This window comes from Delphinapterus leucas, chromosome 18, assembly GCF_059928025.1.
Source record: "Delphinapterus leucas isolate spDelLeu-1000000601 "Yukka" chromosome 18, BTC_Dleu_Yukka2, whole genome shotgun sequence".
Classification (NCBI taxonomy): domain Eukaryota; kingdom Metazoa; phylum Chordata; class Mammalia; order Artiodactyla; family Monodontidae; genus Delphinapterus; species Delphinapterus leucas.
In genome coordinates, this window is record NC_143146.1 from 1,335,884 (window position 1) to 1,357,921 (window position 22,038).

The 22,038-nt window shown below is 59.8% G+C and overlaps 1 protein-coding gene across 2 annotated transcripts in view; it reads right to left on the reverse strand.

Annotated features, from left to right (window-relative positions):
* The window catches only part of MCF2L (MCF.2 cell line derived transforming sequence like), a 71,911-nt gene extending 52,041 nt beyond the window's left edge, over positions 1-19,870 (reverse strand). Inside the window, exon 1 of one of the 2 annotated variants that reach the window (XM_089899337.1) lies at positions 19,705-19,870. In XM_089899337.1, the coding sequence (XP_089755463.1) occupies positions 19,705-19,810 (106 nt within the window). In that variant the 5' untranslated portion in view covers positions 19,811-19,870. Of the gene's footprint in view, positions 1-3,107; positions 3,260-19,704 lie in introns of those variants that run through there. The other variant, XM_022576713.2, reaches the window with a different exon arrangement.
* Between the last annotated feature and the right edge of the window lie 2,168 nt (positions 19,871-22,038).

The window sequence follows — 22,038 nt, forward strand, 5'->3', positions numbered from 1 at the left end:
CCCGGCCAAGCTGGAAAGGGCCGGGGGATCTGCAGGCCGGGCCCACGAAGCAGCCCCGGGGCCAGATGGTGGGCGTCCCTCTCCTGGGCCCCACAGCTTCTCCCCCGGCCGAAAGTCCACCCCCGCCCAGGGCCTGAGGGTCAGTCCTTTCCAAACCTTCCTCCTCCTGGGCGTCCTGGGCCTGAGAGCACCTGCCTGATGAGTTAATGTTGCCACTTAAACATGCAACCAGCAGCTCACGTCCCCGCGAAAGAGCGGGTCTGAGAGAACAGCAGTCCCCGCCAGGCAGGTCCCCAGCTTCCGTCTGAGCTGTGCTGGAAGTCCCTTGGGCTCCTGCCTGCTCCAAAAGCAGCGACTCTCAGCGCCCAGTTAGGTGGAACCCGCCCTCGTGCTGTTTGCGTGTCATCCCGGCCGGGCGGGGCCTCCACAGGGATCAGGGACACGGTCCAGATGGGATTCCAGGCCCTGGAGATGACTGGGAGGGGGGCTGCGGCTGGGGTCACTCTGGCCCGGCCTCCCCGCAGGACGCACCAAGCAGAGGCCGCAGGAGGTGCCTCGAGGGCCTGTGGAGGACGTGACGCCTTCCCGGGGGGCCGACGGCCAGCAGCTCACACACCCTTCAAGCCACACCACCACCACGCCCTCTTTGGACGTGGGCACTTCGGGGTTCGGTGAAAGCCAGCAGGTCCGAGCAGCGCGCCGGGAGCAAGGCCTCACCCTCACTCGGCTTTGGGTCGAGCCTCCCGCCACGCTGGGCCCCCGGCAGCTTGTCGAACACGTCTCACGAACACACCACAGATACACACACGTGTGAGCCCACTGCTGCTTGGAAAGGAAGGAGATGTGCGACAGCTCTTTTCTAAAACAACCACATGTCAACAGTAAAAAGCAGCACGTCCATAAAGCTCAGGGATGTCCACCTCCTTCCGCCCCTCCTGGCTCTGAAGGCAGAAGGCGGGGCTGCGAGCAGAACCCCGGGGACCTGTCCATATCGGCCTCGAAAAGCAGCTCACAGAGCGGGCCGCGTGGGAGGCCAGCGCGGCCCCGACACCCACACCACGCTCCTGCAAGGGCCCCAGGAGCTCCCCAAACCCTCCCCTCGATGGTGGACACGCTCATCCCACTTCCTAAGTGTCCGCAGCTCGATAAATCTGAGACCAAACAAGGAACTGCATTAACCTTCTCAAGACACACCCCTCCCCCCAAAAAAACAGAATCAACGATGCACAGAGCAGAGGAGGCTGGGGCCTTGGGCGACAGGGACGGGGGCGCATGTCACCCTGGGCCTCACCCAGGTGGTCCCTGCTGACGGGGTCCCTGATCGCCAGACGGGGCGGCACAGAGCAGAGTGGGGCTTGGGCCCTCCACGGACGCTGCCCCGCCGGAGCTTGACTGCGGAGCCCCGGACACACACAGGAGACAGGGGAGAGAGACAGAGGGAGAGAGACAGAGAGAAAGGCACAGAGAGACAGAGGGACTACGGGGGAGAGGCAGAGACAATGACACACACAGACACAGCGAGACAGACGAGACAGACCAAGTGAGAGAGACAGAGAGAGGAGGGGGTGGAGAAGGGGTGACGGAGAGGGAGCTGGGGGTTTGGCAGCAGCGGGTCGTGCACACCTGGCGACCTCACTGGTTTCAGAAGGGACAGAATGGGAGACCCTGGCCCTGGTCTGGGAGCGTGGCTCAGCCCTGCTGTCCTGCTGTGTGGGCTCCACTGCCCTGGATGCGGTGACGGAGCTGTGGTCTCGCCACGTGACTCTCATCCATTCCATCTGCCCAGGGCCCAGCTGCCGGCTCGGCCGGTGCCAACTGCTCCCCCCGCCCCCACCCTGTGCATCCTGAGCAGAAGTGAGGAAGGAGGTGCCGCGACGTGTCCGCAAACACCGGGCGCTCATAGAAGTCAGCATCCGGTTACAGAGCCAGGCACGGGCCACCTGGGGAGTGTTCCCCAGCAACACCAAGGAAGAGGTCCCATCACACGTGCCAACAACTCTGGGAAGCTGGACCAACGCTTCCTTCTCTAGGAAACCAGTGGATGGTTTCCAGAGACTGGGGGAGAAGCCCTCCGCCCCTCAGGCACCCCAAATTGCCTCAGGACATTCACTCAATAGCCCGTTTATCTTAAAAATAAAGCACGTGTTAGAAAAACACCTAGAATTTTTGAGGGAACGTGATAAGAATCAGAGCAGGAGTGTAGCTTGGAAACAAAGGGACGGCTTTGATGACCCCGCAGGTCCACGCAGGAGGGAAGACTACAGCATTCGCTAGGGAACGCACCGCCCACTGGCGAGCCTCTAAGCTCTAAGCCCCAGGAAGTGTTCCTTTCAGGATCCCAGCCTTGTCACCTTGCTGCCACCTCAGGCGTGAATCACACGCTCTCACCCTGGATACCAGCTTGTGTTCCGACCCGGCCACCCAGGAGGTCACCGTCCTGAGCCTTGTCCATCAGGAAGCTCACTGATTCCCATGTCTCACCTTCGGGTCACCTCGTTATAAAACCGGAAACTTCACGCACTGAAGGCTAGGGTGTGGCTGATTCATTAAAATTTACAAAAGACTATTGAACGCGCTGTTGGTCAATCCTTAGCAGAAGCACCCACGGCAAAATGAACTCAGGACAAACTACTTCCAAGCGAGCACCCTCCGTCCCTAGAAACGAGCCCAGGAAACTGGGCGCCCTCCCGGGCCCAGCTCTTTGTTCTCGGTCACCACGGGTGTGACCCTCCCCCAGCCAGGCAGGTACAGGAGCGCGAGCTGCAGACCGCCCGGCGGTGCTCCCCCCGCCGGTCCAGCCCTGGTCCCGCTGCGTGGAGAGCCCCCACCGGCGCCCCCCAGCATCGGCAGGTCTCCCGCAGCCGGAACAAAGGAGCGTCCAGGCGGAGCGGCGACTGTGGCCCGGTACCCGGCAGGCGCTGCCCGAGGATGAGAATGAGGATGGCGGGGAGCGACGCGCGGCACGCCCACCCAGGAGGCTGCCTTCCGCGCCCGCCACCCGGCCCAGACCCCGCGGACAAGTCCCGAGTCCGGTGTGGGCGACGCGCCAGGCCCCCGGGGCCCCGCCCCGTCGCGCACGGTCCCCACGGCACCCACCGGCCGCGCACCTGTGCGGGTCTTCAGGAACAGCCACAGCGCGGACAGGTCCCGCGACAGCAGGGAGAGGAGGCTTAAGGTCATGCTGTCGCCCGCCGGCAGCGTCAGGAGGTGGCGACCGGCCGCCCGGAACGCCCGTGCTGGGCGCACAAAGGGACGTGGTCGGGCTCCATGTTCGCGCCGCCCGCCCGGAGCGCGAGGACCCGGGCTCTCCCCAGGGCCTCGGGTTTGCCGTCCCCGAGCCCGGGGCCTGCGGTCGGCTCCCTTGCTCTGCCCGCCGCCGGTTAACCGTACGGCCAGGCGGTGGCAGGGCTCGCACAGCGCCGGCTCCCTCCCCGTCGCCCGTCCAGACCCTCCCTGCGGGGCCCCCCGCGCTCAGTGGCTCCCTAAGCCAGGCGGGCGGGAGGCAGGACGGCCGGGGTTGGGGGTGCAGGACCCGGCCAGGACCTCCCGGGGCGAACCCCCAGGTCCTCAGCAGCCAGACCTCAGAACACCGCCGCCAGGGGCTGGGGCACGGGGCGGGTGTGTGTGTGTGTGTGTGTGTGTGTGTGTGTGTGTGTGTGTGTGTGTGTGTGTGTGTGTGTGTGTGTGTGTGGCTGAGAACAAGGAAAATGGGACGTTGGGGGGGGCGGCCGCCGCAGGCGAGGGGGGGCCCCCAGGGGAACTCGTTAAAACGCAGAGTTTGGTTCTGCATGTGGCGCTCCCGGGGGAGGGGGAGGCCAGGCCGCCCCCCAAGGACCAGATCTCCAGCAGGAAGGACCCGAGGGGCTGAACCCAGCCTGGAGCCGACCCACCTGGAGAGGACGGCCCTCGGGCCGGACCAGGACTGCCTGTGGCTGTGCATCCACGGGCAGTGAGGGCTCCGTCCTCTCCATCGTGGGAATGAGGCAGATGTGACCTCCCCCAGCCTGGGCCCCGGGCCGCTCACCCCAGGGGAGGCTGTGGAGTCCAGCTGCTCTCGCCACTGGGGGCACCGGTCACGGCACAGCCAACGCGCGCCCCGTCCGCGCTCCCGTCGTGTGTCACGTGGTCCCGGGCCTGACCTGGCCTTTGCTGGATGGTTCCCACGTCTTCCTTGAACAGCTCCTCTGCGGCCTCCCGCTGGCGCTGGGACACGAGTCCCGCGAGCACAGCTCTCACACCCTCCGCCCAGGGGCTGGGACCACGGACGTTCTTGCAGATCGGGGGGCAGCTCCCAGCGTGGTGGGCAAGGCCCTCTGTGGACGGGCCGGCCCAGCTCCTCCCTGGGCAGCCCTCGCTCACGTCCCCCGACACGCGGCCTGCGGCTCACACTTCAGGCGGGTCCTTGCCCCAAGCACGGCCTCCAGAATCACGCTGGCCTCTGACCACTCAGAGGGTGGCTGGCCTCTGACCACTCGGAGACCACAACGGCCCCCTCCTGCCCCAGGGACACCTCGGGCATCCAGCATGGTGGTGGACACCTGCCGAGTGGGTGACCGACAGCCTGAGAGGTGACCGTTCTGAGAAAGGAGTCTTCAGGCCCGACATGCTCTTACCAGGAGGTCGTGGCGCACGGCCGGGGTACGTCCAGCCTCGCCTGCTCCCACTGTCCTTTCTTCCCGACCGACCGAGTCAAGGCTGAAGGCCTGGCCTCCAGGCCACTGTCTCAGGCAGGTCGCTACACTCCTCGGCCAGCAGCTGGGCCGGGAGCTCTGGGTTCACAGGCTCAGCTGCGGGCGCCCTTCTCCAGCCCCAACGTTTCCTCTCCAGGCTGTGCTTGAACGTGATATGCGTGCCCGGCCCACTGCTGGGTTGCGTGGCCTCCGAGGTGAGGTCCGAGGCCCACAGGTCTGGAGGGTGGAGTCCTAACACCCGCCCTGTGCTTGTGCAGAACGAGCCAGCAGGCACCGCGCTTCAGCGTGCACAAAACAAGCACGCGCTCTCCTTTAAAACCGGTCTGCTCCGGATCCCCGACTCGGAGTTTAAAAAGAGAGCCACTGGTTTGTAGGTTTTCCCTCTAAAGACACGTGATCTGTTCATCCAGGAAACGTGCGGCCTCGGCCATTGAGGCGTGGGGTCGGGTGGGAGGGGTCAGAGGAGGCCGGGGGCTGCTCTTCCCCCAGGGCCCATGGTCAGGGGAGTATCAGGACAAACGGCACACGGTTGATCAGCTCCTGGTCTCTCTGCCCCTAAGACCAGAGAGCCGAGAGGCACTGGCACCACTGACACGTCGGCACGCCGCCAGCCCTGTTCCCGCATCCACGGCGCTCGGGTGCCCGTGTCTACGCCTCAGCTTGTGTCTGCCGCCGTCCCCCAGGGCCGAGCCCCCTGCTACACCTCCGGCAGCCCAGGGCAGGTGCGTGACGAAAGGAACGTGATCTCTGGCAGGAGAGGAGTGAAGAGGAGGCCGCTCCCTCTGCAGTCACCTCCCCCCACTGGCTCTCCGCAGCCCCAGAGGCCCTCGGGGTGGCGTCCGGGCCACAGGTCCACGCTCGCATGGCTCTCCTCGGCCTCGGGCCTCCGCGTCAGTCCCTGTGTGCCCACCCACTCCCCATGTGGCCCTTGACCACAGGCTCCACCACAGACCTGGCAGCCACTGGGGTTTTCCTCTCGCTGTGCTGGCGGCTCTAGGACCATCGCTTCGGCCCCCGGTTTTCACGTCCACCCGATGCTGTGCTCTCAAGAGTGGGCCATGCACGGAGTGAGGAAGGGCGTGCGGGCCAGCTGGGGCCAAAGGGCACGCAGACATTTCTCGCAGTCTCTGGGGATGGCTCAGTAGCTGATGCCCCGCAGAGCCTCGAGGACAGGCCCTGGGCCAGGGATGACAAGTCACACTGGGGGACAGCTGAGCCGGAGCCCAGAGTCACACACGGATGCCACTGACATTCGGCTCTCGGGCTGGTGGGCGTGTCCAGCTGGGGGTGGGGGGGTTCGTGACCTCAGCCCCGATGGGCTGACACTGGTTACTTCTGCAGAGTTGGCTGCGTCCCAGGCCTGTGAGCTCACTCAGGACCTGGCTCCAGGGCCGGCCGCTGGGCCAGGAGGGTGTTTGCTTAAGGTGTAAACGCTCTCCCAGGTGCAGGGTTTGGTGAGTTTGTGGATATTCAAACCTCTTCAACCTAGAAAGAAGGCAATTTTATGCGGCTCCGCCCAGCAGTACAGGCAGGCGACCAGCGCAAGATGGGGAAAGAACCAGCGGGCAGGAGAGGGTGCAGAGAATCCGGGGAAGGAGGCCTGACTGTCGGACAGGAACCGGAGGCCAGAGGCTGCTGACCACAGGCCCCAGGTGGACGCCCTGAGAGAAAGGCAGCGGGCAGGGGCAGGACCTCTGTTCCCCGGAGAAACCCGCTGCGAAGGGCGGTCCAGCTTCCCCCGTGACCCTACAGGGGCTCCCTTAGCTGGAAGGACACGCAGGCACGGAATTCAACGTGAACAGAGCATATTTGAGCAAACGCAGCGTTCTGGGTCACACGCACATATTTATCACACGGTATAGGCGGCGTCATGCTCTGAGCACACGGGGTGCACCCCGGCTGCTCCCCAACCTCCCGCCTAGCTGGTCCTGTAAATAGTTACAGACACTTGGTATTAATTCTTCCTTGCCCAGGGATGCAAGACAAGCTAACCAAGGACAATCTCCTCGTGGGCAAGACTGCGCTCCCTGGACTGTGCAGAAATCAGGACCAAGCCGCCACCCTCTCCAGCCACGACCCGCTGGTAATAATGTGGGAGGGACCATCCCTCACTCACAGGCGTGCCCTTGTTTGCTGAGGCCACCCTTGCCACCTGGTCCTGTTTCATCGTCATGGCAACCTGTGAGGCAGGTGTCCCTGATCAGCAAAGCCTCAGGCAGCAGGGAAATTGGACACAGCGCTCTTCAGTCCTCTCCAGGCCCCCAGGCCTAGTTGGCCCCTGTCCCCCTCTCGTGTCCTCACTGTCCTTCTAAGGCCCCGTGATCCTTGCAGCCCGGGTCCTTCCCACCCCCAGCTGCTGCCCCTTAGATTAAGGTGCTCCCAGTGCTCCGCCCTGTTTCTTGTCTCCTGCAGCCCCATCCACCCAGCTCTCCTAAGCTGAACGCGTCATCCCTGCCCCCAAGGTCACCCACGGTCACAGGATAAGCAGCAGCTTTCTTGGAGCGACGGGTAGGCCTGAGCAGCTGGCCTGAGCGGCGGTCCTCGCGGCCGGCCATCCGCGCCCCCCGGCTCCCGCACGAGCTCCAGCCGTGGCTGCAGCAGTGAGAACCGAGAAAGGTGTGCGGGACCCGCAAGGAGGGTGGGCGGCCACCGGGCAGAGGGCTCGCAGGCAGCTCGTCCCCAGGCAACCTCTTGGCTCCCGCAAGCACCGCGGTCCACGCATCCAGCTAGCGAGTCTGCAGCAAGCGCCCTCCAGTCTTAAACCGGAGCTAACCGCCCCCACCTGTCCCCCGGCCCCACGTCCTGCCTCAGGGTCTATCGGGGGTCTAGCCCTGGCCCCAGGCTCCAGGCATGCAGCTCCTTCCCCCCCACCCCCATTCCTTTACCCGCCCCCGAGGCCTTCCAGTGATTCTGGTTTTGTTTGGCGGCTGGACTAGTCTCCTGGGAAGGCGGGTGGAGCCTGCCCACCCTCCACGGGCACCCCACGCTGGTCCTCAGCACTGTCCACGTGCTCCGGACCCTCGGAAGGGCTGTCCCTTCATCCTCAACCCAGGATGACTTACGGCCTCCCGGCCCCGAGTTCACAGCGAGCCTGAGAGGAAGGGGACGTGGGCTCGTGGTCCAGCGGCAGACTCACAGAAGGCCGCCACGAGGCCGTGCTCTGAGTCTCCCGGCCCCTTTGGGCCACCCATCCGCACCCAGCCCGGCTGCGGCAGAGCCAGGCCGCTTCTCTGTCTCTCTGGCTTCCCTTCCATCTGACTACAACCAGATTCCGGTGCCCAGTCACCCTCCAGGACAGCATGCACCCGGACGCGCGTCCCACAGGGCCCCAGCCGGGCCTCCGCACCCGCCCCAGCTCTACGCCGCCCCTTCCTCTGCTCACCACTCGATTCTGTGTCTTACTGCATGTCTGCATCCCGTGTGCTGGCACGCATGCTATCCTTTCCCAGTTACAGCAGGGATGAGCCCTGACGTTTTAGGGCTGCCCACAGCGGGACCAGAGAGGGCTGCGGGAAGTGCTCAGTCCTCACTTTTATTCTGCACAGTGACGTGCATGGGGGTTATCCTGGGGGTGCCTTGAAGTCTCTCGTGGTGACTACAGGAACCGAGGACTGAAAGACGGACAGAGGTGAGGCCAGCGGAAGCCAGTGACACCTAACCACTCGGGTGGAAGGCGGCACGAGGGGCTCAGGACCCCCTCCCGCGGGCCGCAGAGCAGACGTGCCGCCCGCAGGGCTGTGAGCCAGGCTGGGCGGCCCCCGCCCACCTCCATGAGCTAAACAGGAAGACTCTCCTGCCCGTTGGAAACAAGACACAAGAGCTGCAGATACTATCGCCCGCCTTCCGGGCGGGGCTGGGATGAGTGTCCTTCTGCACCCATCACCCCCCACCCTCCAGGGCAGCGGGAACAATGTTCCATTTGTTCTGCACAAGCTGCGACCTGGACAGAAGGACCGGGAGGGGGCCAGGCCCCGCCTACTAGATCAACGACTTCTGTCACAGGCCCCAGTAACTGCGGGGTGGCAGAGAGGAGCAGACGCAGGGCAGAGAGCAAACACAGCTGGGCCTGAGGCTAATACAATGTCACTGCGTGAGGGCGAGGCTCGGTCCGTCCACTGGACACCCGTGGGTCCAGGACACCCATGGCTCTGGGACACCCTGGGGGCTCAGCCGGTGGCTCGGAGGGACACCTGACTTACTGGGCCCTTCCTGCCCCCAGAGGAAAGGCAGCAGCATTCTCCCCGCCACCTGGAAAGCACAAAGGGGCTTTCGTTGTGGGATTTAGGACGTAGAGAGGTGACACGGGCTTTTCTGGGCTGGACCACAGTGGTCTCGGGAATTCTGGATCCTAAATCCGACCTCCGAGTTGGTCTCAGTTTCCTTAAGGAGAGGTCGGGACAAGGTGACCCACCCTCCGGGGCTCACAATCCCCTCCGTTCACAGGGTGGCAGGACCCTGGCCACAGGGCACAGAGGAAGGCGGCCCTCACCCGGGATGTGGGGTGCAGACCAGCCTGAGCCAGTGCTGTGTGTGCCTGAAGGGCTGAAAGAGTTCCGAGGGGGTGGAAACTCAGATCCCAGGCAGGAGGCTTGCGAACGGGAGCCCAGAAGTGAAGACAGCAGGTGGGCGGTGCTGCCGGGCGGGGTGCTTAGGGGAACCGAGGGGGCACCAGATGGGGACGCCCACGGGCCCACCGGATCCACATCTGGGGAAGATGGTCCCAAGAGTGGGGACAACGGATGGAGGAGACAGATGCGGCGACGGGAAGATCCCTCAGGAGGGGCAGATGTCGTGACGCATTTAAAGCTGTTTCCAAAACAAGCTTCCCGTCGCAGGTGACTCGGGAAATCGTGGTACAAATGCCGTCGGGTTGGCTCACAGCTCTGCCACCATGCGGGGCAGCGGGAGGGCCTCGGTCCCGGGGTGGCCACCGTGGGCACTTTAGAAAACTCTGTTTTTATTTTTACCTCAAGAAACAAGAAAAATCTCAGCTAAACAATCTAACTTTACACATAAAGCAATTAGAGAAAGAAGAACAAAAAACCCCTGAGGTTAGCAGAAGGAAAGCAATCATAAAGATCAGATCAGAAATACATGAAAAAGACATGAAGGAAACAATAGCAAAGATCAATAAAACTAAAAGATGGTTCTTGCAGAAGATAAACAAAACTGATAAACCATTAGCCAGACTCATCAAGAAAAAAAGGGAGAAGTCTCAAATCAATAGAAGTAGAAATGAAAACGGAGAAGTAACAACTGACACTGCAGAAATACAAAGGATCATGAGAGATTACTACAAGCAGCTATATGCCAATAAAATGGACAACCTGGAAGAAATGGACAAATTCTTAGAAATGCACAACCTGCCAAGACTGAATCAGGAAGAAATAGAAAATATGAACAGACCAATCACAAGCACTGAAATTGAAACTGTGATTAAAAATCTTCCAACAAACAAAAGCCCAGGACCAGATGGCTTCACAGGTGAATTCTATCAAACATTTAGAGAAGAGCTAACACGTATCCTTCTCAAACTCTTCCAAAGTATAGCAGAGGGAGGAACACTCCCAAATTCCTTCTACGAGGCCACCATTACCTTGATACCAAAACCAGACAAGGATGTCACAAAGAAAGAAAACCACAGGCCAATATCACTGATGAACATAGATGCAAAAATCCTCAACAAAATACTAGCAAACAGAATCCAACAGCACATTAAAAGGATCATACACCATGATCAAGTGGGGTTTATCCCAGGAATGCAAGGATTCTTCAGTATATGCTAATCAATCAATGGGATACACCATATTAACAAACTGAAGGAGAAGAACCATATGATCATCTCAATAGATGCAGAAAAAGCTTTCAATGAAATTCAACATCCATTTATGATTAAAAAACCCTCCAGAAAGTAGGCATAGAAGGAACTTACCTCAACATAATAAAAGCCATATATGACAAACCCACAGCCAACATCATTTTCAATGGTGAAAAACTGAAACCATTTCCTCTAAGATCAGGAACAAGACAAGGTTGTCCACTCTCACCACTATTATTCAACATAGTTTTGGAAGTTTTAGCCACAGCAATCAGAAAAGAAAAGGAAATGAATCCAAATTGGAAAAGAAGAAGTAAAGCTTTCACTGTTTGCAGATGACGTGATACTATGCGCAGAGAATCCTAAAGATGCTACCAGAAAACTACTAGAGCTAATCAATGAATTTGGTAAAGTTGCAGGATACAAAATTAATGCACAGAAATCTCTTGCATTCCTATACACCAACGATGAAAAATCTGAAACAGAAATTAAGAAAACACTCCCCTTTACCATTGCAACAAAAAGAATAAAATACCTAGGAATAAACCTACCTAAGGAGACAAAAGACCTGTATGCAGAAAACTGTAAGACACTGATGAAAGAAATTAAAGATGATACAAACAGATGGAGAGACAGACCATGTTCTTGGATTGGAAGAATCAACATTGTGAAAATGACTATACTACCCAAAGCAATCTACAGATTCAATACAATCCCTATCAAACCACCAATGGCATTTTTCACAGAACTGGAACAAAAAATTTCACAATTTGTATGGAAACACAAAAGACCCCGAATAGCCTAAGCAATCTTGAGAAAGAAAAACAGAGCTGGAGGAAGCAGGCTCCCGGACTTCAGACTATACTACAAAGCTACAGTAATCAAGACAGTATGGTACTGTCACAAAAACAGAAATATAGATCAACGGAACTGGATGGAAGGCCCAGAGATAAACCCATGTACATATGGTCACCTTACCTTTGATGAAGGAGGCAAGAATATATGATGGAGAAAAGACAGCCTCTGCAATAAGTCATGCTGGGAAAACAGGACAGCTACATGTAAAAGAATGAAATTAGAATACTTCCTAACACCATACACAAAAGTAAACTCAAAATGGATTAAAGACCTAAATATAAGGCCAGACACTATAAAACTCTTAGAGGAAAACACAGGCAGAACACTCTACGAAATAAATCACAGCAAGATCCTTTTTGACCCACCTCCTAGAGAAATGGAAACAAAAACAAAAATAAACAAATGGGACCTAATGAAACTTAAAAGCTTTTGCACAGCAAAGGAAACCAAAAACAAGATGAAAAGACAACCCTCAGAATGGGAGAAAATATTTGCAAATGAAGCAACTGACAAAATACTAATCTCCAAAATATACAAGCAGCTCATGCAGCTCAGTATCAAAAAAACAAACAACCCAATCCAAAAATGGGCAGAAGACCTAAATAGACATTTCTCCAAAGAAGATATACAGATATCCTACAAAAACCTGAAAGGATGCTCAACATCACTGATCATTAGAATAATGCAAATCAAAACCACAATGACGTATCACCTCACAACGGTCAGAGTGGCCATCATCAAAAAAGCTACAAACAATAGGGACTTCACTGGTGGCACAGTGGTTAAGAATCCGCCTGCCGGGCTTCCCTGGTGGCGCAGTGGTTGAGAGTCTGCCTGCCGATGCAGGGGACATGGGTTCGTGCCCCGGTCTGGGAAGATCCCACATGCCGCGGAGCGGCTGGGCCCATGAGCCATGGCCATTGAGCCTGCGCGTCCGGAGCCTGTGCTCCGCAACGGGAGAGGCCACAACAGTGAGAAGCCCACATACCGCCAAAAAAAAAAGAATCCGCCTGCCAATGCAGGGGACACGGGTTTGTGCCCCAGTCCGGGATGATCCCACATGCCGTGGAGCAACTGAGCCCGTGTGCCTTAGCTGTTGAGCCTGCGCTCTAGAGCCCGTGAGCCACAGCTACTGAGCCCATGTGCCACAGTTGCTGAGCCCGTGTGCCTAGATCCCATGCTCCACAACAGGAGAGGCCATCGCAATGAGAAGCCTGCGCACCTCAACGAGCAGTGGCGCCCACTCGTCGTAACTGGAGACAGCCCATGCACAGCAACGGGGACCCAACGCAGCCAAAAATAAATAAATTAATAAATAAATTAATTAATTTAAAAAATCTACAAACAATAAATGCTGGAGAGGGTGTGGAGAAGAGGGAACCCTCCTGCACTGTTGGTGGGAATGTAAATTGATACAGCCACTATGGAGAACAGTATGGAGGTTCCTTAAAAAACTAAAACTAGAATTACCATACAACCCAGCAATCCCACTACTGGGCATATACCCAGAGAAAACCATAATTCAAAAAGAGTCATGTACCACAATGTTCACTGCAGCTCTATTTACAATAGCCATGGCATGGAAGCAACCTAAGTGTCCATCGACAGATGAATGGATAAAGAAGGTGTGGCACATATATACAATGGAATATTACTCAGCCATAAAAAGAAACGAAACTGAGTTATCTGTAGTGAGGTGGAAGGACCTAGAGACTGTCATACAAAGTGAAGTAAGTCAGAAAGAGAAAAACAAATACCATATGCTAACACACATATATGTGGAATCTAAAAAACAAACAAACAAAAAGGTCCTGATGAGCCCAGGGGCAGGGTAGGAATAAAGATGCAGACGTAGAGAATGGACTTGAGGACACGGGAAGGGGGAAGGGTAAGCTGGAACGAAGTGAGAGGGTGGCATGGACATGTACACACTCCCAAATGTGAAATAGATGGCTAGTGGGAAGCAGGCACATAGCACAGGGAGATCAGCTCTGTGCTCTGTGACCACCTAGAGGGGTGGGATAGGGAGGGTGGGAGGGAGGCGCAAGAGGGAGGGGCTGTGGGGTTATATGTATACATATGGCTGATGCACTTTGTTATACAGAAGCTAACGCACCTTGTAAAGCAATTATACTCCAATAAAGATGTTAACAAAACAAAAACTCTCTGAAGCCAACATGTTTTATTTTAAAACACCATTTACCTTTGTGCTACCGGACATAACTAAACATTACTTAGACACTGGGCCAACTGTTTTGGGCTCAGAAGAGATGCCTGATTCATGGTGAGGGGGGGTGGGGGAGACCATGGGAGGGACAGGCGGTCTCGGGGGAGGAGCATGGGGGCCGGACCCGCTAGAGGACAGGGTGGAGCCTGTGCGGGCGCCTGGCCAGGGGCACCGGGGGCCTGAGGGAGCGTCCTGGCCCTGCCTCGGTGCACGGACCGGACGGAAGGGGCTGCAGCCTCCCGCTCCTGTTCCGTCAGTCTCACTGGTCCCGCATGCCCCGCACCAGCCGGCCAGGGAGGGGGCATCTCTGCTGCTGCCCACCCAGCTCGGGTGCCCCAGGGCCGGGGGGCAGGATGCAGAGGGGCCGCCGCCCTCAGGTGAGCCAGGCAGACCCGAGTGGAGGCTCCTGCGCTGGGCCGGGGGCTCGGAACCCTCTTCCCTCCTGGGGCCACCCGCAGAGACGCAGGTGAAGCAGGAGGCCTCGCCGCTTCTCCTTGCTCTTTTGTACGTTTTAGATGCGTGTTTTTATATCGCAGAACCACATCCCACAGGTACTGAACCTCCTCTGCTCCCCATCCCACACTGGGGAAAGAAAAGCCAGCACAGCACGTAAAGCACATAAAAGCATCTCGCGCCCGGTGAGAAGCAGCCAGCCACGCCCACGCAGCAAACAGCCTTCGTGCTGCCAGGCTGTTCGCTGATATCACTCACGCTTCCCGGGGATCACAGCAAACACGGCGGCGCCAGCAGGACCGCGCTGGGCACGCCTCCCCGGGGAAGCTTCCCACCCTCGGTTCACTGCCTACAGCCCCTCGAGACGCAGACTATCGAGAGCAGCCGCCTCTGCCCAACGCCCGCGGCCCTCGGGAGGGCTCGGTCTGGGTGTGCCCCACCTGACGGCGGTCCCGACGGCGCCTCTGCCCTCGTGGCGGACGTTCTCCCACCTCCACGTCCGGGTCTGACGTGCACGGGCACTGGGCAGCAGCTCTGAGCGACACCTGCTGCCGGTGGGGATACGCCCCCAGCCCGCCTCCCCTGGCCTCTGCTCTTCGGGGCGGCGGAAGCGGAGCTTTCTGAGACTCAGGGCCACGTGAGACGCTGAGGTCCCAGGAGCTCGAGTTCCACTTCCCCATGGCCGCTCTGACTCAGTTTTAATTCACCAGCTGAGTATTTTTAGCCAAATGTGGGGAGAAGGGCACCCGCTCTGTGGATGCTACTGTCATGTGAACAGCAGTTCCGAGGGGAATTTGGACATGCAACAAAAGTGAAAACGCCAGAGAATCAAAACAGAAACTGCACTGCCCGGATTAACTTCATGCCTGGCGGGCTCAGGGGGACCTGGGCTGCGTCCTGGGCACTCCCACCCTGCCCGGGGGCTGCAGTGTCCACCCCTCGGTGCCAAAAGTGTTTCCAGAAAGTGCTGGAAGGGGCGGGCGGTAAGAGACTCCATCCCGCCCACATGAGACCCAGGCAGAGACCCGGTGGCCCCCCAGGCCTGTGCCCCTAGAACAGGCAGCCCCTCGGCCGTCCTGTCCCCACTGTCCTCTGGGGAAGGGCCCAGAGAGGCGTGTGGTTAAGAGCGAGCCACCGGTCATGGCGACCCCAGGGTGCCTCCCACAGAGAGGACGGCACTCAGCCCAGAGGAGATCCGGTGGCTAGCGCGTGGCCCGGGTTCTGCCGGGACGGCCCAGGGGGGTTCGCCAGCAGTCGCAGCTCCCCGGAAAGCCCACCACAAAGCAGCTCTGCCACTGAACCGCACTTGGACGTACCAGCAGCTGACGTCCAAGTGAGTCACCTGCTTGTGCCTCTCTGTCATGGGCTCGTCAGTACTGCGTAGCTAACGGCTTTGTTCTGTTCTGCGTTTTGCATGGACCTTCGTCCTTCAAGGGCGCTTGAAGGAGGTCCGGCTGCAGCTCTGACGGGTGTGGTGCTGGCTGCACCAGGCTTGGACTGGCAGAGCTTATGCTATTAGCCAAAGGGAGAGTCATCTAACGATAATTGGGCGAAGGGCTCACACCCCATCCCCGAGCTGTTCCGAATGCCAAGGGGATGCAGGGTGCACGTGACCCACCAAGACACCCTCCCTTGTCAACACAAGAAACCTGCACGTGCCACGTCCATACTGCACAGCCACTGCCACCACGGCCGGGTCCCTGCCCCGTCCCCTCACGCCTCCGGGAAGTGACCCCAAAGGACTCACCCTCAGCTACAGAGAGCAGCCAGGAGCAGCAGTCAGAGTAAACGTAGTAGCTTCTCATCTCCTCCGAGGGGATGTGGGCAGCCGCCCATCTCCCGTGGCCGAGGGGCCACCGCTCCCCGGCAGCTCCCGCCCGCTGAGCTTCGCTCCCTAGAATCTGCCTGCGACCAGCCGGCTTTCTACTTTTGCTTCACGTGGCAGCCAGGACGCACCATCACAGGGCAGCTACCGGCCTGCGGGCCAGCGCTTCCACCACCCCCCGCCCCGCGTGTTTACGCACAGGCTCTGGCCGTGTAGCTGTCCCGGCCTCGGTTCCAGGCACGAGGGACACCTCCGCGGGCGAGGGACATACACCTCCGTGGGCGAGACATCTGTGCTCTCCAGCAGGGACGTGCTCCTCTCCGCCCGGGACTCGCCTGAGGTGCTAATCAGACGATACCCTCCCGTCCCATCTGATAAAGTCCAAGAGGGCGGCCACGCTTGTCTCAGGAAGGGGAGGGAGTGCAGACACAGGCACTGCGTCCAAGGCCCCTCGCGTCTCTTCCCGGACTTCCATTCAAGGTGTGCATCTCTAAGCCGTGTGGGCGTGAAGCAGCAGCCCCACCTGGGGACCCCCCTTCAGAGCCCAGAGAACGCTGTGCCTCCCGGCTGCCACGGTGGCCCTGCCCCGCCCACCACGGGGATGGCGGGAAGGCTCCCCTCCCCCAGTGCTCAGAGACGAAGGTGGGCAGAGCCCCCAAACCCCAGCCAGCAGGTGCCAGCGAGGCTCCCTGTTGCGCAGTGGATGGAGCCCCGGCCGCGCAGACCATGGGGCCTGGGGCAGGTGGCTGGCGGGGGGCCTGCAGCCCCAGGGCTCCTTGGGCCGAGACCCCGCCAAGACCCAGATGCCTGAACACCCCACTCTGTGTCCTCCTTGGATCTGGGGAAATCCGGGAGCTTGGAGCAGGAGGCCAGAGGAGGGACTTCAACCAAGTTGCCTGAAATTCAAAGTAATAAAAATACGAACCACCACCAGATTTCCTCAGACTGTGAAGCGTCTCCTTACCCACAGTGGTACGGCCCGTAGGGAGACACCTCAAGGCGAGTCTTTCCTCCGAGAAAGCACTGTAACTAAAACGGCACGTTCTCTCTGTCCTTACAGCTCCCGTCAGCTCTCAGCCGTGTGCTCCAAGAAGCCGAACGTAATGACCGCGGCGAGGGTAAGTGCCCGCAGCTTCCTCTAACTCCCACAAAGATGAAAACCAGGTTCACAATGTAAAACCCGAGTGGGAAAGACCCAAAGCATCAGGGCCGAGCGTTGACGGTACTTTCCCAAATTCGTGCCCACTTGCGGCTACTCTAAGGAAACCGGGGCTTCTCGGGCACCTTGCTGCCCACTTCTGGCCTCGGCACAGACCTGGGCCTCCACCTCCCAGGCCCACGGGAACGGCAGCTCTGCGGCCTGTGGCCTGGTGTCCTGAGCATGACGGCGCGGTCCTGAGACAGTTTCGGCCCAAGTCAGATCCCACTTCACACAGGCTCTCCTGGAACAACAGGGGGAGGGGCCCAGGCAAAGGCTGGAACCACACCGATGCCTCAGCCGACTCTGAAAGGGCCTCACCGACATTTAGTGCTGTTTTCAACATTTTCAGGTGCATCAATTTTCCAAAAGAAAGAAAACGTGCCAAAGACGTCACCTACTGAGTGCTCCAATGCCTCTAGTGCACACAGACACGCGACTGCTTTCCTCCAGAATTCCTTCCAGAAGGGCCTTTTTTTTGGGCACGTGACCTTGCATTTAAACATTTCCCCTTTTTGCATCAGCTGCCAGGAAGCTCAAGGGAAAATTCTGCGCTCACTTGCATGGGTGATCAGCTCACCCATGCACCTAAGGTGGGTTTATCTGCTTTTTTAAAAATCAGTCCTGGTTCTGTGCAAAACTGTCCGTGACAACCTGGAACACCTTCCTATAAAGAACTGTCAATTCTGAGGGAAACAGTTGGCTTTCCTGCTCGTTGGGACTCAGTCCCAAATGTCCCAGAGCAGAGTGGACCCTCCTCCCCACTGCTCGAGGGCCCACTGCAGGAAGTGTTCTGCTTCTGAAAGGGTGGCAGCTCCTTGTAGGAACAGAGCAGAGGCGACAATCAGGTAGCTGTCCCTGACTTCCCCTTCATGAACTGATAATGTCCACTCTGGCGATCAAAGAAAACCACAGCCTCGCAGCCACACTTTCTCCTGCACCCTCACCTTGCAGCGGGAAGTCTGACCTGTTCATCCCCTAACTTGAAGGTGCTTCTTTCCACACTCCCCCCAGGGAAACGGCTGAGGTGCCTGGGAAGGTCTGTCCATGGGACGCAGAGGCCAGCCTGACCTAGACATGTGCATGGATGGGTTTGCAAGGAAGGAACCAGGGCAAACTCACAGGCAGGAAGGAAAGCTGCGGCCAGACTGCTTCTATGGGAGCAGGAAAAAGTGATGCTGTGGGGACCCGAGAGCTTGGGCACTGCTCCTGCAGGACAAGGAAACTGATCCCAGAAAGGCCAGGCCAGACGGGACGGGGTGTGGGGAGCAGACGGACAGAGCGGGAGGTGGAGGCTGCATGGAACCACACTGACCAGGGGCCACGTGTGTCACAGAGCAGGTAACTGCCCACCGTCCACGCTGGATCCTCATGACCAACAGGCAGAGCATGGAACAAAGGCGTCTAATGTGCTGACCAGGAAAAGAGAAGCTGCTCCGGTCACATGGCCCCCTTTCCCCAGATCTCCGATGGTCACAGCCACCCCCTGCTCCATAGAGAGAGGACCCTCGGGGCCCCACTTCATAGCATAGGGCCCCTGGAGCCCCAGATCCACTGCCCCGACGCACACCTGGAGAGTGGGGGGCAGACTCAGGCCCCACCCTTCCCCCCCGGGCGTCAGGACAACAATTCAGTCCTTCTGGGGTTGGGGGTCCTGGGTGCCACCCTAAAAGCCACGGTGCAGATCCCCAGGGCCAGGGCTCGTCCGGTCAGGCTACTCGGGGACCCCGCCGCCCGGGTGGAGGGCCCAGCCCACCGCGGGCTTGGGAGGGAGACAGGAGAAGGTCTGACGGAGTACTCACACCCCTGTGTGCACCGGGCCAGGTGGGGGCCCACGCAGCCCCTGGTGACGGCCCCTCGCGCTGAGTTTAGGGCAGGAGTCAGCGGACCTGGTGAAAGGCCTTGCGTCGTGGGCGCTGACGGGGCTGAGCCCAGAATGACGGCCACGGAGCCGGCAGCATGAGGCTGAGTCCAGCTCCACCGGGGCCACGCGCGCAGCTCCGTCCAGTCGGGGCGCCCTGCCCCCTCTCTCGGTGCTCCCCAGCACCAGGCAGCTGTCCGACACTCCCCGAAAAGGAGAGGACCGTGGGCTGAGCCACAGAGGGGCCGGCTCTGACCTGTTGTTTCTGATGCCGCACATTGCAGACACACGGGCGTCTGTCCTGGGAAGCGATCCCAGCCTCATGGCTGCGCGGAGCGTGCCTTGGTCAGCACCCACCCTCCGCCCTCCAGGTCCCCGAAGGAGGAAGGGGCCCCCCGCCGAAGGAGCAGAGCAGGGAGATGGGGCTCTTTTCTCCAAGTCAGCCCCGTGGAAGCCCCACTCCTGGGGCAGTCAGCCAGGAAAACCATCCTTCGAGACCCACGAGGGTTTGTCCTGCGCCGTCTGGCTGAGCCTTTCCCAGCCAGAGCCCAGGGCCCTCGGGACAGAGGACAAAGTGAACCAGATAAGAGCCGCACCCCAGCCTCAGTCAAGGCTGCCCAACATGGCTTTTCTATTCCAGCCTTTTTCCGAAAAGTCCTGTGAGTGGCACACATTTCTTTGGTGAAAGAAATATACAGGGAGCCACCCGCCCGCCAAGGGACCCAGGCGCTGGTTCCCACGCCCTGCGACCAGCGCCACCCGTCCCGCCTCACCAGGCTGTGGGCACCGTGAGGCCGCCCGACGCCTCCAGCACTGCAGCAGGGGAAGCGGGCAGAGCCAGCGCCCGGGGGGGCCCCGGGACGCGCCCCTCTCGGCCATCGTGTCGTCTCCCCACCGGGGACACAGTGGCGGCGGCAGCGGCAGCGGCAGCGGCAGCGGCAGCGGGTCTTCAGGACGGGCTCACTCGAGGGCTGCCCCGCAGGGCTCCGTCGGGGACACTCACTCGAAAGCCGAGCCGACTCCGGGACGTGGAGCGGGGGTGCCGGGCGTGGGCTGCGCGCTGCGCTGGGACAAGGCCCCGGGTGACCTCAGGTCTACCGTGCACGTCCAGGCCACGGTCCCCACACCGCCCGGCACCGCCAGGCCACTCGGGCAGCTGCGCACCGGGGTGGGGGGGCCTGGCTGCAGGGCGCAGGACTCGTCAGGGAAGGGCTCCGCTGTGGGCGAGGCTCGGCTCGGCTGTCTACTTGCAAGTCCTGGGCGTTTCCTTCCTTGGGGGTGGGGAGTGGTGGCGGAGCTCCCAGACTCAGGGGCTGCTAGAGCCAAAGCCCCTTCCAAGCTCAGGAAGCCTCACGTCCAAACAAACAACGTGGCAGGAGGGCCTCAGGGGACGCGGCCCGGGCTCTCTTGAAATAAACCGGCAGTTCCGCCCCCTGTCACTCCTGCAGCTCGGCTCCGGGAGAGGAAACCCTAACGCTGCTTTGTTTGGTGAGCAACACTTTCCACACAGAGACGCTGAGCCGCCCCTCGGCCAAGGCCCCCGAGCAGGCCGCCCGGGACCGTCCAGGGACGCCTGTGCTGCGGGCCGGCGGCCGGGCACCCTGGGCGTGGCAGAGCCCTGCACGCAGCTCCGTGCCGATTACGCCGTGTGACACCGAGGGCTCCCCGGGCTCCGGGCGCTTACTAGATGCTCAAGGTCGCAGGGTGGGCGGGGGGAGCACCTGGGTGCTCTTCCCAGAGCCCGGGTGACAGGGCCGCACCATGACGCCTTGGTTCACCCTCCTCCCACGAGAGGTCCCGACACGACACGACACCCAAGCCGGAGCAGATGCCGTCCACGCTTGCGTTTTCACACCGGCTTCCGAGAGAGGCTGGCCCGGCACACGATCCAGAGGAAACAGATGGTGCGTTTGATGTGGCACGTCCGGGACACAGGCCCCTTCCCGCAACCAGCGTGCAGCGCCTCGGGAACAGCCACGTGGAAACGTGGTCCCTACCGGGACCCGCAGCGAGCCGTCGCCCTGGGCTGTGTCCCTCCCCGTGCGTGCGGCTCGCACAGAGAACCCTGAACGCTGGGGGTCGGGCCGGTGAGTCAGAACTCGCCCCCGCGCACCAGTGCAGACGGTTTATGACCCAGTACTGTCTTCCCACCCAGTGGCCGGGGTTAATCCACTTTCTCCCAAATATCTAATTGTTTTAAAGATGTTACTAATTAAACCCTTTTCCAAAAGTCTGCTCTGCGCTGGGGCCTCACTCACAAACTGCTGGTTTCTTTGTCTTGCACGTTTGCAGCCTCGGGTGTCAGAGCATCCTGAGACTCTGCGGGATTTTACCAGCAGTTGGCGGGCGTTTCCTCCCCAAGACCCCGTGAAGAAATCACAAAGACTCCTGAGAGCCAGGGCTCCTGGGAGGACGCTGGCCAGGTAAGCTGAAGGCCATTCACGAACCGGACTCACTTCTCTGGACCCAGGGGTGTATTTCATACAACATGGCCTCAAGTTACTAGGAAATTCCATAAATGGCATGGCTTTTGGCAGTAAAAGAGCCTTTAATCCTGCCAGGGGAGCAGGGAGTCACTCAGTGCAGGTCTGATGCCAAGTGAGACACTGGGTGATTGAAAATTCAACCCTCCGGGGGCAGGATGCAGGTGGGAGCACCACGCTCCGAACTGAGGTGCAAAAAGTGTGCCCCTCGCTCTTCTTGGGATACCGCGTACAGAGGGCAGCCCGTGGCTCACACGTGGAGTCAGTGGATTCCCATGAAGCCGTCGCACCGGTGAGCACACCTGCACCCGAGGAGCCCCTGCCCCGCGAAGCCTGGACAAGCATGGCCCTACTGCCCGCTTCATCCCTCCCTGGGTTTTTCCTCGACCTGGTGCCTGGTGCCCCTGTTGCACTGGGTCGGGGGGAGAGGGGATTCGTTTTGGCTGTGTGGTCTCGGGTCCAGTGAGCACTGAGGTCCACAGGCGGCCACACACCTGACGAGTCCTCCTCGGGCTCGGCCCCATGACCTGGCACCGCTCTCGGCCACAACCTGTGGTCCCATCTAGTGACGGTTCCTGAGGCAGCCGCGCAGCCAGTCCCTCCTAAGTTGTTCCGTGTTCAGGA